Here is a 15,590-nt window from a genome sequence, read left to right on the forward strand (position 1 = left end):
CTCCCAGCCCTCTGCCCGGCCATGTTTTGGGGCTGCACTGCCTCAGCAGCTTCCCCGAGGCCTGCCCCGTGTCAGCGTGGTGGACAAAGGGCAGGGCTGACCGGAGGTGGCTCCCTGTCTGCAGCCATTTCCACGCGCATTCCTCGGCAGCAGGAAGGGCAGAGGAAAGTTGGAAAAGGGAGGAGGGCGCGCTGGGACCGAGTTGTCCCCCTGCGCACGCCGAGAGCAGGCAGGTACGTTCAGTCAGCGCGGCAGGGGAACGCTGCTCCCGGCCTCGCTCAGCACCAGGAGAGGGAGTTGCCAGGAATTACTCACACCTCCCTCCAAAATGGAGGTGAGCGCAGGGAGCCATCTTGCGCTGCCTGGGCCAAGCAGGGAACAGCAGCAGAGGAGGGCTGCTCGCTGCCAGAAGGGTGCTGGCCTCACAGCCCCTCACAGCGGGCTGCTTTCTGTGGGGAATGCTCCTTCCCCCCAAAAAACACCCTTGCTGCAGGCAGAGGGCTCCAGCTCCCCATGAAGGAGAGGAGGCTGCCTCCTGCTGTGCTAACTGCACCAGCCATGTTAGTTCTCAGTGTGCTTAGAAAGGACAAGGACGAGGACCAGGGTACTGTAACCCGTGGGGAAAGGCATCTCCCACCCTCACTTACAGATACCCCGTGCCCTGCTGCCCATGACAGGTCTTAGTAACTGGAAACCAGCTGGGGGAAGTTTTCCACCTTTAATTTCATCAGAATAGCGTAATGATGCCAACTTATCTTTCACCAGCAAGGTAACAATTTCTTGAACTGTTACAAATGTGCATCTTCCACCCCAAGACGTGCCCAGAAAGCCCACCCTTACTGTTCTGTAGTTTCTCACAAAGAAACATTCTTCACCCAAGTTGTCCACGCTTTGGTCATAATTAGTTTATTTGACTTTAATACAAAATACAATTAAAAAGATACTTAAATTAGAAAAAAAAAATTACATCTTCTCATAAGTTAATTCATGGCCACATACAGTACATGTCTTTTTGTATGTATCTTCATCAATGTTTTCTTCTGGTCCGTATTCATGCTCGTGGATGCTAGCTGCTCTCTTCCACAAACTGTTCCTCACTGCACGGCGGAGCTCTGAGGAGAAAGTTAAGAGGATTTTTTTGAGAGGGTGAAGCGTTAGTGAATAAAACTCAAGCCACCCACCTTTTGAGGCCTACCCTTGACAACTTGCTTTCGGCCTGTCTGACATAAATTTGTTCTTGCAATACTCGTTTGCAGGAACAAGTTTTGATTTGCCTCGCAGTCAGCTTCGCCTTGTTCACAGGGTTTTAAAGGACAGGAAATACAATGACAAAATTTCCCAGCAGGTTTTCCACCTGGAGTAAGCATGTATTGCCTCATACATGCTGCCCTTCAAAGCTATCCAGAAGGGCTGGCTGGAAGGAGGAGGCAAGCATGAAGCACCTCATTGTTTTACATGACTAAGAAGAAGCACTTCTCATTCAGGTCACAGTATTCGTCCTAAATGACTCTGCATTCTCCCAGCTCTACGCCCAGTAGCAAGTTGCCTATCCAGCAGCTGCAGTGAAGTCAGCGCCCCGCGGTCGAGCCTGACATACTACTTTCTGCATGTTGCAAGTGGGTGGCAGGAATACTAAGCAGCAGAGGGTAGTAACATTTCCAGCCAAGTCATTTAGGCTGCAAACGCCGTCATGTTAAGGCCTGTCCTTGCCCTGAACTCCATCATCCCTGCCACGGTCTGCTGCAATCCCTCCTGTTTGCTCAGCCCTCTGTGCTGCCTCCTCCAGACAATGCCAGCGCGGCCAGCCCGAGCCCTTTGGCTCCGAGTGCGAGCCCCGCACAGGCAGCACCGCGCCGACACCACGGCAAGCCTCAGCTCTTGCTAAGAAACAGACGCGCAGGCTCTTAAAATGACCGGCGTGTCTGAGCTGAAAGCCTTTTTTTGTAGTTTCACCTACCCGCTGAATACTCTCCTAAATATTAATTTCTTAGGAAAAATACGGATGAAAACCAGTAAAACTCTGAGCTGGAACATTGTGAACAGTGGGAAAAGGCGTTTTCTGCCTTCATTTACAGTTATCCCACTGCACATGTATGATTTCTGAATTATAACCCACTGACAAAAAAAACCTGCTTTCTTCAAGTCAGAAAGAGTAACAAAGACAATCCCAGGCATAATCTAGGTCATACCAAAGAATTTTTAAAACGCTGTAATGGACTCTTATACATCATTTCTGTCACTTGCAGCATTTCCACAGGACAAGAGGCTAACTCAGTTTGTAAGGGACCTCAGATCTCTAGTCCCACCCTCTGCTCCGAAGAGTTAGCTAGCCACGAGGTCAGACCGGACTGCTCCAGGCTTACTCACACAGGTCATGCAGAGCCTCCATTTTGTCACACCGAATGCTAACCACTTTGATCGGATACAGAAATAACCTGACGCGGAATTGGACGTTCCTTTAAGTATAGCATTATGCAAGTCTGAGCATTTACCTTTAACCTTCTTATCAAACTTTTTCTGTTTTATCTTCTCTCGGCTGTCACGGCGGAGTTCCTTTGCTTCTTGCAATGATTCTTCACTACCCCAGACTTCAAGAGAACGCTTGATTACCTACAGGATGGACACAAATGTGTTTCTTTTTTCCCCTGAAACGATAAAAATAAACTATTCTAACTCACAGGCACAATTTCCCCCTATACATATGCAAACTAAGTCAAGCCTACCACCAAGAATCCTGTCTCTGCCTCCTATCTCTTCGCCTTTGAACTGCAAATGTGAGCATTCCTTCCACACCGACAGATAGCTTAGGAGATTTGTTTTAGCACCAGCTAGATTAACTTCCTTAAACCAAACCCCCGCTCTGAATTTGTGCACATTCAAGCAAAGCAGCAGCATTCCTGAGAAAAGGAGGGAACGGGAAATTACAGCCTTGTAAAATCGACTTGCTGCTCTCGCTCCCAGGGCAGAGCTGCAGACCCGGGGCCGCGAGCCACAAAGGGCCACAGGCAGCAGCAGCTGCCCCACGCCTTTCAGGTCAGCACTGAAAGGCCATTAACTTTTACGGCCCGTACTTGTGCAAACAGCGGTACCGAGATCTTGGTCCATAAATGTCTTTAAAAGGCCTTAAAACACGGACATTTTCATGAATTTGGCCCATACCTCGCTACTTCGACCATAAAGAAAATTTACACAAGCCAAACTTAATATACCTGGCTTTATCAAAATGACTCAGCAATCAGGACTGAAGTGATAAATTCTGGTCATCGAAGTCACACAAAGGTAAAAAAAAAAAAAAAAAAAAAAGAAAGAGTCTGAAATACTCCAACGGTTTCTATACCTGCAGCTTTAAATAAAGTTTCATGTCACCCCACCGAGGGTTGTGAGGGTTTTTCTTCACAATAAATCTGAGCACTGGCTCCCTCTTGTCTAAGTCACAGTCTTTGAGAAGATACTCTTCTTTGGCTTCTGTCCTTGTTATAAGCTTATGCTTATCTTCAGCATCTCTGGAAGACGTAAAACAATCATGAAAAAGCTACACGTGAAAACTACTTATCGGTTTCTTGAAAACTACTTATCAGTCTCTAAGTCCCCATCCCATCCCCAAGCATTCCTGAAATACCAGCAGCCTTCATCCTCTCAATTTTTAATGTATGCAATTAATTTTGAATTCGAACACTCTAGCTAAACTCTGATACAGGTTTACTGGAATTATGTTAGAAAACCCTCCAATTTGAGCGAATATAAACTGTTTCTTTGTTTCTCTGGAAGGGCTTTTTTGTTTTTTATTTATTTTCTTACACTAGGAATAACTGAAACTTGGGAGATTATGAGTAGCTTTAGGCTATTCACCTAACCCAGATGTAACTCAGAGGACAAAAGTACAAGCCTGACACATGGTCAAGAGAAAAAGAATGTGTAATGTGAGACAGGTCAGATCACCTGAGACAGAATATACACACTCCATATGCTGCTAGATCCCAGAAAGAGATTAGCACACAGAACTCATTTCTAAATGCAATTCAGCAAGCATCGGGAAAGAGTCAAATAAAGACCTTAAAATGCTGCAGTTTTAGCCAGACAGATGAAAAACTGTCTTAACTGCAGCGGCACTCACCAATTAATGGAAAAAAAATTTACAAAATCCTGACTTAAGGACAACTGAAAACTGCTTCATCTGGAACAGTTTGCCAAGCAGGAAGTGCCAGCAACCGTCATCAAGGAAGTAGTGCTGTAAATACAGCTTTACCAAATCTCAAAGTTCATAGTAAAGGCTATTGCACCACCGACTCCTTCAACATTCGGCTGCGAGAGCCACTAGTCCAAAGGGTAACTGCCTTCAAGTCCCCAGGCCCTCTCCTCCCGTGCCTTTTTCCACCCCCGAAGAGGCAGCACTTTGTCCCTGGAGGCGATGAGCTGCCTGTGGCTTACGCAGGCACTCTGCCACTCCACGTGGTTACCTGGGAAGCTCCCCGAACGCACTCGCAGCCATCTTTTCTCCTGCTCCATCCCCTCTCCCACCCGTCCCTACGCTCAGAGGGGTGGGCTGCCTCACCGCCCAGCACTGCCCGGCCATGCCGGCGGCCTCCCGAGCATGCCCCCTGCCTGAAGGCAGAGCAGGGGGCCGCCTCCCTGCACACCCCGCGGGCTCTGCTCTCGGGCTGCCATGTTGCAGGCCCACCTCTAACTTCTGGCTACCCAAAGTTGCTTCACTGCGACAGGGAATTCTCTCCCAGGACCTGCCCCGTGTTATAAAGCAGACACTGCGTTATGCATCCGAGTTAGTTATTTAAACAGTGCCCTCCACCAGGCATGAATTTGCATGCCGACAGGCTCGCTAGCCACTCCCAGACATTGTTTCTAGAACATTACACAAACCTCTACTTAGGTCCTGCATCCAACACAGGCTCATGAGGTGACGCTGCCATTTTTCACTTTCATAATGGAAAATACAGAGGACATCAGTCAACTTCCTCTTACTTTTTCAGTAAGTCTAAAGTTACTGAGAAACCTCTCTGCTGACGGCCTTTTAATTAAGGGCTAATTAACCAAATTACAGCTAGCAATCTTTACACAAAATAAAGCTTCCCTCTCCTGATTATCTGTAATACCTGCAATTATCACAAGTTGCCCAATCAAAGTGCTGCATAAGGTAGGAATCCATGAATTCTTTGCCACAGTCTCCACAGATGAGATAGTCAAATTCTAGCACAGGTGCTAATGGAAAGAAAGATTTTTTTTTTTTAAAAGGAACTACCACCAGGTTGAACACAAACATATGGAATTGGTATCACAAGCAACTTTACTAAAATTTACATTTGGTTTTATACTATTCATTACAGGCTCGTTTAATTCCTCTGTTAAAGTTTTCCCGAAAGATACAGTAAAAATTCAGAACCATCATCATGCAATCCCATCTTTGCTGACAGATTTCATTATATTTTTAATGGAAGGTTCACTGCATTTAGTATCGGATTTCAACATTCGAGAGCACACATTTGTTTCAACTTAACAATTGCTAAGCGAGAAAGAAAATTCCCCCGCATTTCCCCATGAGGTGCTTTATATCCCCTCCTACCGCTTCCTCCCTTCCGGCCCTCAAAGCACGTCCTGATATGCAGGAGACATGCGGGCAGGGACGGGAGAAACCAGAGAAGGGGATGGCGGCAGGGGAGGGTGGCTCGAGCAGGAAGCAGTACAGGAGCCGCACTGGCATTACAATCCAACTCAGCTCTGCTCCAGTTTTCTTCCTAGCTCGGCCACACCTGCCTCTCCCAAAAAGAGCTCAACGGAGGCCTGGGGCAGTTGGCAAGGCTCTTGCGCATTCCAGCTGGCAGAAATGGAGGTGGATGGCCAGAGAGCTGCTAGGAGTGGAATGGGGATGGAGCTCCACTACAATCCTCTCCCCAAGCCCTCTCAGCACTGCTCCAAGCCCAGGCTCATCCCAGTGCCGGCCATCACTCCTGGCCGCATCCTCGCCGGGTAGAGATCACCTCCAGCGTCATCGCCATCTGCTTTATGCTCCATGTGACACCCTGAAACACTGATTCGGGTACCCGCAGCTAGAAGGAACGCTCGTTTGAACAGTGACATTAAAAAAAAAAAAAAATCCTAGCAGAAAATTAGTGGTTTTATACAGTTTTGTAAGCTGAAGAGCAGTAGCGGTGAAGAGCATTAATAATACCTGAAATAGAAAATTAATTCTTGACATGCAACATCATACATTTTTAATAGTGTTTGCATTTATAGCCGATTGAATCTAGCAAAGCCGACATTTTATCCCAATTCAGTCTCGCTAGCGACAGTGGGGCGGGCGCTTCAGCACTTCGCATAGCCATGCTCTTACATCACGTTTCGTAATTTAAAGCAGTACTCCCGAACATAAAGGCATTTTATTAGGACAATGACGTTATGAATTATACAGCAAGAACGACCCCAGTGCAAAGGCATCCCAGATCTACTTTTTTTTTAAAAAAAAGAAAAAAAAAAAAAGAATAGAAGAGCATAAGCCTCTCGAAAGCAGTAAAGGCTGCTAGCCGTTTATACTCTTAACGAAATCCGGTGGTGATTTCTAACAAAGAGATACACTGCACCAACGGCCCTGCAGTTGATTCAGAGCAGAACAAAGCAAGACAAAGACATTCCCAGAGAAGAAAGTGGATCTATTTTTGGATTCCTACTTCTCCATTTGCTTTTTGGAGAGGGAATATCACGAGGCAATATGTCGAAATCCTCCACCGAACGATCAGCAACTTGGCGTCAACGTTTTATAACGATAAAAGCTGACACTGCAGCAGCGCCCAGATCGCGGCATAAAGGCTAGCGAAAAACCTCAGAATTCCCCCACACCGACGGAACCGCGCGAATTTAGGCTTAAATAGGTCTTACAAACCCGAAATCCCGAAAGAAATCACGGAAATAGCGTTTACCGGGGGCTGGGAAAAAAGCCGCTAAGCCCAAGGGCACACGCGGCGTCCCACTTCCGCGGCTTAAAATTCTTCCTTTTTCATCGCGTCTCGCTCGCTCGCGAGCCGCCCGAATACCGATGGATGCAGGCGCGCCAGAAATCGCGCTAATCCAGCGAGACGCGTTGGGGGAAGAAAAGGAGGAGGGAGGGGAAAGGGGTGGGGGGAAGAGGGTGGGAAATGGAGGGAAAGGAAAAAAAAAATGGGGGAGAAAAAAAAAAAAAAAAAAAAAGCTGCCGAACCCGCCCTGCTCGCTCAGCCCGACCCGGCTCAGTGTCGCCCCCGCGCCTTCCTGCCCGCCCCCGCCAGCTCCACGCACGCGGCGCCGCCTGCTCCTCCCGGCGCCCCGGCCACCTCTTTCCTGCACCGCTCCCTCCAGCCATTATTACCGGGGGGACGCACGATCCTGGCGGCGGCGCTGCCGCGCTCTTCCTCCTCCTTCTCCTCCTCCTCCTCCTCCTCCAGGAAGAAGCCCCCTCCCGTGTCCACGACCTTGGCGGGGGCCCGCACCCGCACGCCGCCTGCGGAAGACAAACGGGGGAGGGAAGAAGGGAGGAAGGGAAGGGAAGGGAGGGAGGGGAGAGAAGGGGAGGGGAGGGAGGGAGGCGCCGCGTTACGCGCCCGCGCACCGGGGCCGGCCCCGCGCCGCCGCCAACAGGGGGCGAGCGCGGGCGCGCGCCCTCCCCCCGCGGCGCGAGGCGGGGGGCCCGCGGCGAGAGCGCGCGCGCGCGCACAGAGCCCCCCCCTTTCCCTCCCCTCCCCCCCCCCCACCCTCACCCCACACGCGTGGTAGCGAAGAGGGGGGGGAAGGGAAAAAGGAGAGGGAAGAAGGAGAAGGGGGGGGGGGGAGAGGCGCGCGCGCGCGCCGCCGCCCCTCCCCCACCTCACTAACGGCCGCGCGCGCGCTGCCCCCCCCCCCACCTCCCCTCCCCCCCCCCACCTCACCTCACCAACCGCCCCCGCCGCCTCGCGCCCAACGGCTGGCGGCCCCCCCCCCCTCCCCTTATCCCCTCAGGACCCCCCCCAGCCCCCCGCCTCGCCTCACGAGGCGCCCCCCAGCCCCGATCCCCATCCCCAGCCCCGCTCCCAGCCCCGTCTCCTCCATCCGACCTGCGGCAGGGTAGGGCCGTGCCGCCAGCCGCGCCTGCCGCAGTGCCAGCGCCCGCTGCCGGTTCCGCTCCATCTTGGCCAGCGCCGCCGCCGACAAGGGCGGCCGCTTCTCCTTCTCCTTCTCTTTCTCCTCCTCCTCCTTCTCTGCTCTCACTGCCGCGGCCATGGCGGCCGTGCTGCGGGCGCCGCGCTCCCCCCCGGCTCCGCCAGCGCCGGGCTCGCCCTTCCCCTCGCCCAGCCGCCGCCGCACTGCGCCTGCGCACAGAGGGAGGCAGGGAGGGGAGCCCCCCGCCCGCCTTCTGCGCAGGCGCGCGGCGCGCGGCCCCGCCCACGCGGGCGCCCCCTCCCCCCCCCTCCTCTCCCCTCCCCAGCCCCGTCCCGCCGCCGTGCGGGGGGTGCCGGGAAACGGGAGGGGGAGGGGAGGGAGGGGTGGGTGGGTTGGGAAGGGGGGGTAAGGGGGGGGTCTGCGTGGCGCCGGGATATGGGGGGGGTGCAGGGGGGTATGGGGGGGGGGAGGGGAGGGGAAGGGGGCTCCGCTGGGGAAGGGGGAGGGGGAGGGGAGAGGCGGGAAGCGGGCGGTGGGGGAGGGGAGCGCATGACCCTGCGATTTCCCCGCGCGCGCCTTTTCGAGGGCTTTCTGCACCCCCCCCCCCCCCATCCCATCCTCCCCTCAGCACACACCTCACGCCACCCCTCCCCTCCCTTCCCCTCCCCTTCAGCACCCCCCCACCCCCCCCACCCGGCATTATTGAGCAATACGGTGTGAGTTTAAAATTAAAAAAATAAAAATGAAATAAAAATAAAATAATGAAATGAGCGGAACGATGGGAGCCGGGCGGAAGGCGCCGCGCAGCCCGGCTAATGACCCTTTTGTCCTCAGAGCACCACACGGGGCCTCGCCCCGCTCCCAAGATGGAGGGCGGCGCTGCCCCGGCCCGCGCCGTGACGGGGCGGGAGGCCTGGCGGGCCTCAGCCCCCGCCGCGGCCTTTTCTTGCCTCAAAATCCGAAAACTGACCGAAAACCCCACCAAAAATTAAAAAAAAAGCCATTTTTCCCTTCCCCCACCCACAAAACCCCCCAAAATAGCCCCCACCGCGCTCCATTTTCCTCCCCCAGCACGTTCCTACAGCCACCACCCCACCACGCTTCCCCCCAAAAAGAATAAAATAAAAATAATTTAAAAAACCACAAAGCCCACCACGCTTTCTGTCCTGATATCCCCCCACCTCACACTTTCCTCAAAAAAAAAAAAAAAAAAAAAAAAAAGGATGGTTTATTACCGCGGCCGCCGGCAGCGCGGGTGACCTACAGCGGTCACGGCGATCGGTACCTCATTTTGTTCATTCTTTTCATTTTTTTTCCCTCTTTTTTGTGTTCTTTCTCGGCTCTTAGCGCTTCCCCCGGCGGCTGTGCGCGGCCCAGCAGCCCAAGGCGAAGGAGCCGCGCCGGGGCCCCGCCGCCCCGGTTATGGACGCGGCGCCCGCACCAAGGGCTTTGTCATGCAAATGCCGCCCATACACAGCCACCCCGAGGGGCAGCGGCCCCGGGGCTGCCCGCAGCCCGGCCCCGTCCTTCAGGAGCCGGCAGCGGGGCCACCAGCCCCGAGCTTTGCTCCCTTGGCCGCGGGCCGAGCCGCGGTGACCTTACAGCGCGGCGCCCTCCTCCCCACCCCCCCCCCTTCCCTCACACAGCTCCCTTGGGGCTCGCTGCCCCCAAATCCCCCCCAAAAAAGCCGCCCCCAACCCCTGCCCGCCTGCCCTGCCCCGGTCTCCCCGCGGTAATTATCATCTCCTGGGTAATTACCTGCACGCACCGTGCCCCTGCCGCCCCGCCAGCGCCGGGTGCCCGCGGCCCCCTCACGTGGGCCCGCTGCTAGTGTCGGCGGCAGCCGGCAGAGTGTGCTGCAAACGCTGCGAAAAGGACGCCCTGCTCCTGGGAAACGACACGTTATATATATATATATTTATATATATATATTTATATATTTATATTTAAACGCGGAGCGAGGCGTTTCAGCCGGCCCAGCTGCTCGCCCCGGCGGCAGGGAGTTCCTCCCCCCCCCCCCCCCATCGGTGCTCCCCGTGCCACAAATTGCCCTCACGCATTTTTGGTAACCTTCAGGGTTTTAATCCTCAAGCCCTCCGCTCCCACCGAGGTTTCTGACAAAGTTGGGAAAGTGCCGCAGTGCACATGGCCAGATGCGCCTGGCAGCCAGGCAGCCGGGGCTAGCGGGAGGCATTTTGGGCGATGAAAAGCACAGGGAGCGGTGCTGGCCTGCAGGGAAAGAGCCTGAGGGACGGTGTGGGGCGAGCACACACTCCTCCAGCCTCACTCCTTTAAGCTTTCCTAAAGATGGACCTGCAAAGAGATCGGCAAACACGCCACAAGGCATTGACATGAAAGTTGCTTGAAGCCCGGTGTTTACTGGGTGGCTTGGAAGTTGAACTGTTTGCTTGGGAAACAAGCACGTGCGCTTGGGTGCCCTTCATTTTCCCCCCCTTCACTCTATGGGAGGAGAAATTCAGGGAGAAGTTAACTTCTGAGTTGTGCCTGGGGGTTGGCAAATGGTTCGATACGAGCCACACATCAAAACTGCGTTAAAACGTAAAGTGTGGGACCATGCAAAAAAAAAGGGGGGGGGGGGGGGCTTCAAGGGTAGAAGGATATTGTTATTATGCAACCAAATCAGAATTAGGATTAATAGGAAATTAGAACATATAAACAAAAGCAAATTCAGAGGCAAGGCACTTAAGCAAACTAAGCCATGGGCCACAGTGGCTCATGCAATGCAGCTAGTGCTTGATTAAGGGGAACTGTTTCAGAAGCATATGCTACATATTTTTTCTTAGTTTTTCATTTCTTCTTTTCTTTTTCTCAGGGTCAGTCTGGCTAGGCAGTCAGAACAGACTATTCTCCCCAACTCTGCTTCCTCCCAGAATGAATCAAATGCAATGCTTCTAATTTTCCTGGCTGGGAAAAGGCAGTAGGACAGATAGCGACACATTCGCAAGGGTTTGCAGACTGTCTTGTATGCACTCTTTTAGTCATGTGTTAGTACTCATGATATTAAACATGCACAGCCTAATGGGTGCACAGGATTTAATCATAATTATAACCATGTTTTAGAGAGTTTTTTCAGGTGCTGTGTGCCAAGCAATTCTTGGTATTACTTGGCCGCTGGTAGCCAATAGCAGCCATCATTAATCAGCAAGTGCAGACATGCATTAATTCATACCCATGGTGAATAGCATCAGTGAGTAGCTGAGTGTGGGGAGCCAGCAAACCAGTGGCTTGACAGCTCATCATTCCCTTGGAGAAAAGGGTAGGGAGCAAGATAGGAATGTCTGCTGACAATACAAAGCTTTTTTAAGTTAGCAAGAATGAGGGTCATCTGTAAAGAATTGTGGGTGGCTAGGCAGCAAGAAAAGATTAAACTCAGGGTAGATAAATGTAACGTGATGCGTTTGGGGAAGCCTAGTCCTAAGTTTGCATAAATGACGGCGATATCTGAATTGGTTGCAGCCATAATTATATATATATATATATATATATATATATATATATATATATATAATTTTTTAATATATATAGTTATATTTATGCTGCCCCACAAATCCATGATGAGCTTGCACCGTGAGCGCTGTATCCAGTTGTATTTCCAGCTTTTCAGAAAGGATAAACTGGAAATGGGTGATAAACTATTTGGCATTGCCTCCCTTGAAAACAAAACAAAACAAAAAAATCAACAATCGAGTAGGCTTGTACTCTTCACCCAGACAAGAAATTACCTGGAAAGGATAAGCCTGAGGCCTACCACATCCTAGGTGATTATGAGGGGATGGATGGCCATTGACTTTTGGAGCACACACCATCAGATTTGTGGTGGTAGGCTCTACACAAACCTGAGGAGGTTGTTCATTCCTCCCGCAGTGCCTCTCTGCATGACTGTGCGCTGCACAGAAGGTGTTTCTCTGGCGCCTGGGGCAGATGGGCCAAGTATTTGGAAGAGGTCTGTGCTTATCATAGTGAATGAACACCCCCTCAGGCTCCGGAAATCCCCTGAGCTGAATATAGTTGGAGGCTGTGGGAGTGTTGCAGAGGAGGTATCATGTATTTGCCTCATTTCTCCTCTTCCCTCAGTGTTTGCCCATGCCCAGTGGTGGAAATGGGGCAGATGGATTCATTATCCAAGACAGCAAGCCTCTTCCTTATAGTCACTGAGAATCATGCAGTAGCTGATATTTAGATATTTAGATACCTGGGGCCACACAGCAGCCATAATCCTGTTTGCTGGGGTCTTTCAAACCAGCTTCAGCATTCATCTGTGTTGGGAATTACCTGCAGAGCAGCTGCTGTGCTGTATGTTTACATTTAGACTCACGATATACTTATTTCTCTGTGTCCACGAAGTCGTAATACCAATCTGCATTCAGACACATACCTACAACATAACTTTTTTTTTTTTTGTCCTCTTTCAGTAAAAATATTTGTTCCATGAGAAACAGATCCAATAACATCGTATTTCCAATGGGTTTGTCTTTCAAAGGGAGTGGCGCTGCAGAAAAAAAAAAATCACATTTCAGCTCTCTCCCCTCTCCCTCTGATGGTTCAGGTGGTAGCATGAATTTTAGCCGCATTTGAGTTGTGTAGTCAGCAGCTGACCAGCCAATACACACACTCTGATTAAATGGTTGGCTGCTGCCTCCTAGCATGACTAAGGGATTGGATTTTGCCCAATGATTTCAAGTGTCTTTATGGGAGAGAACTTCTTGCCTCCTTGGGGATGCAAGGCAAAAAATACCATGCCCTCTGAGATTATATTTCCATCAGGTTTCTAATTTGCTACACCTTTATCTTACATTATCTTAAATAAATAGAAGGCAAAGCATTCCTTGTGTCTTGGTGAAAGAGGAGAGTGTGACGTAGGAAAAATGAAGGGAGCTTGTTAAGGCCAAATACAAGTGCACCTGCTTGGGTTTGTACGTTCTCTTTCTGAATTCACCTATGCCATAGCTCAGAGATAGGCAGTGAGTCATCCTCTTGGACAGAATGGGACATGCAGAGTAAATTAAGTTTGTCATCCCTCTGTGAGATCTCCTCATTTGTTCACGAGCTGTAGGAGGGGATTTTCATAGTAATGTGACCTGTCTTCATGCTCCATTTATCATCTCCCAACTGATGTATATAATCTTGACTGAGCAGGTAGATAATGGAGGAAGCACGGAGAGCATTGAATGCTTGAGCAACAGATCTGAAAAGCACAGGTAGGCAAGAACTGGAGTGCAAACGTTTACAGGCCAAAACTGGCATTCTTCCCTGACAGGAGAGCCTAATGCAAGTTTGTTATTATTTTCCTGTTACAGAATATGACAGAATGTGAAATTACAAATTAAATCTCTTTTATTTGCTAGCATTTTTCATGACTTTTCTGTTTTATTACTTTTCTTGAGTAGGACTTTAATGTGTTTGCTTTTAATAGCGAAGAAGATAACCAGAAAACGCTGGTTTCACATCCATGAGCAGGCAAGTGTCAAGGCGTGATGAAAAAATGTTGCTTGCTTTTTATAGTTCCAGAGATCACCACAAAGCTGACTACACACTTCTGTTGCTGGCTGGCAGTCCAGAAAGAGAAATCCTCTTCCACTGCTTTACCAGGAAAGCCCATCTCCCACCCATACAAAGAATGGGAAAACGTGGCAACACAGCAGACGTGCTCTGCAACTGCAGCGCAGCAGCCCCTGATGATTTGGTAATAACTTCAGTGCAAAGAGTAACAAAGCAGTAGAAAGATATATATATATATTTATGAAACCAGGGCACTGGGAGTTTTTTTCTGGGTCCCAGTCTGGGAGCAGCACTCCACATGGGCCCTCACAAGGGCAGAGCAGAGCGGGGCACTCATCTCCTCGCCCTGCTGGTCACTCTTCCCTTGGTGCAGCCCAGACTGCAGTTGGTCTTCTGGGCTGCAAGCGCACCCTGCTGGCTCATGCCGAGCTTTTCCTCCACCAGAACCCACAGTTCTCTCTCTCAGAGCTGCTCTCAGCGAGTCCTTCTCCCACTCTGCCTGTCCTCATGCCTGGAATTACCCTGACCCAGCTGCAGCATGGTCCCAAGGCAGACCCCTGAGGGACACCACTCGTCACCGGCCTCCACCCCCCCCTTCCCCAAATGCACAGGGCTTGCAGTGGGTAGGGACACTCACAAACCACGTAAAAGGGATGTGTGAGCTGGTAGATTTATTTCTCTCTCAATATTCCTTTTTTTTTTTTTTTTTTTTTTTTTTTTTTTTTTTTTGTCAGTTATTTAATGCATTCAAAGAAGCTTTTCCATAGCAACATAGAAACTTTGCCTAATGCTTTAATTACTTCTTTCTTTCTATTAAGAGCAGCTCAGGCATTTCTGAGACAGAAAATCAATACATCATCAATTACACTAATCTCAGGGACATGAGATCTAGCTGTATTGATGATGAAAGGCTGCACATTCTGGGGAAAAGTGTAGACTTCTGGCCTTCCTGAAGCATTTAAGGAGATTCACAATGTAAGCATTTATAAAGAAACTTCAGGTTTCTGCTGCATATAATTCAAAGTACCACACTCTTTTTAAAAATGATACTATAAAGAGAATCTTTCTGTGACTGCTTCCAAGTCAGCTTCAGTTGTTCCTGTCTGCAGAGTAGCTGGAAGAGAAAATGATGAAACAGCTGATGAAATCTGCTGTAGCAAGAAAATCACGTCCCAGTTTCCAGGATTCAAGCAAGATGCAACTCTTCCAGCACTTGCAGATCTCTGCAAAACGTTTTGGTGCTGTCAACCATGGGTTTGATCAGATAACATTCCCTAAAATTTGGTTTCCGGCTATTAGCAACAAATGGGATGACTTCTTCCCACATGCGCCCCCAGGCCCCTGTTCTGCTCTTCAGGATGGACGCTACCGGGAACTGAGGCTGCTTCAGCGTGCTGGAGGACAGGAGGAAAAGGAGGGTCTGGGGCTGATCTTAGTAACTGGCCCATGTATTTTAGGTAACATGTTACATGTAACGTGTGTCCTGGGCTCACAACAACTAGTTGTGAGAGAAATATGGAGCCAACATATGGCTTAAGCCTCCCAGGAATGCGGGGCTATCTAGCAGGAGGTGCTTCAGAGATACTACATCATTCACAATCTTGAGCGTAATCTGAAAGTAAGCTCCGAGCATGACCAGAAAATAACTCCTGACCAGGGTCTTAACATGCTACTTGGATTTCTTGAATTAGTTGATTGTGTTTTCTTAGCTCTGTTGTGTTTCCTTAGGGGAAAATTTGGGTTTGCTTGTCCAGAAAGAATAACAGTGACCACAGCAATTTTGCATGCAGCATGAATAGATTTATCTCTTGGAACAGAAAAGTGGATTCCAAGGGCTTCAATCCCCCTTAAAAGCCCCGGGTTAAACTGAAACCATTCATGAGAGAAGGAAAATTGAAAGAGTTCTTGATGCTCTCAGCTCGTTTCTTACATGTTTGAGAAATGCACTGCAT

General features: G+C 50.3%; 1 protein-coding gene across 2 annotated transcripts; it reads right to left on the reverse strand.

Annotated features, from left to right (window-relative positions):
- Window positions 1-880: 880 nt before the first annotated feature.
- XPA (XPA, DNA damage recognition and repair factor) lies at window positions 881-10,020 on the reverse strand. Of its 2 annotated transcripts, XM_027446941.3 has the most exons (7): window positions 9,877-10,020; window positions 8,073-8,327; window positions 7,352-7,483; window positions 5,109-5,214; window positions 3,338-3,503; window positions 2,493-2,610; window positions 881-1,112 (listed from the first exon to the last, which is right to left on the reverse strand). In XM_027446941.3, exons 2-7 carry the CDS (start codon window positions 8,236-8,238, stop codon window positions 964-966), a joined length of 837 nt encoding a protein of 278 aa, XP_027302742.1. In that variant the 5' UTR covers window positions 8,239-8,327; window positions 9,877-10,020; the 3' UTR covers window positions 881-963. The 2 variants fall into 2 exon arrangements, 1 of the variants encoding a protein (XP_027302742.1); XR_011805795.1 differs by lacking the exon at window positions 9,877-10,020 and having other exon boundaries at window positions 1,081-1,112; window positions 2,493-2,645; window positions 8,073-9,123.
- Window positions 10,021-15,590: the final 5,570 nt, after the last annotated feature.

Source organism: Anas platyrhynchos, chromosome Z, assembly GCF_047663525.1.
Source record: "Anas platyrhynchos isolate ZD024472 breed Pekin duck chromosome Z, IASCAAS_PekinDuck_T2T, whole genome shotgun sequence".
In the NCBI taxonomy this organism is placed as follows: domain Eukaryota; kingdom Metazoa; phylum Chordata; class Aves; order Anseriformes; family Anatidae; genus Anas; species Anas platyrhynchos.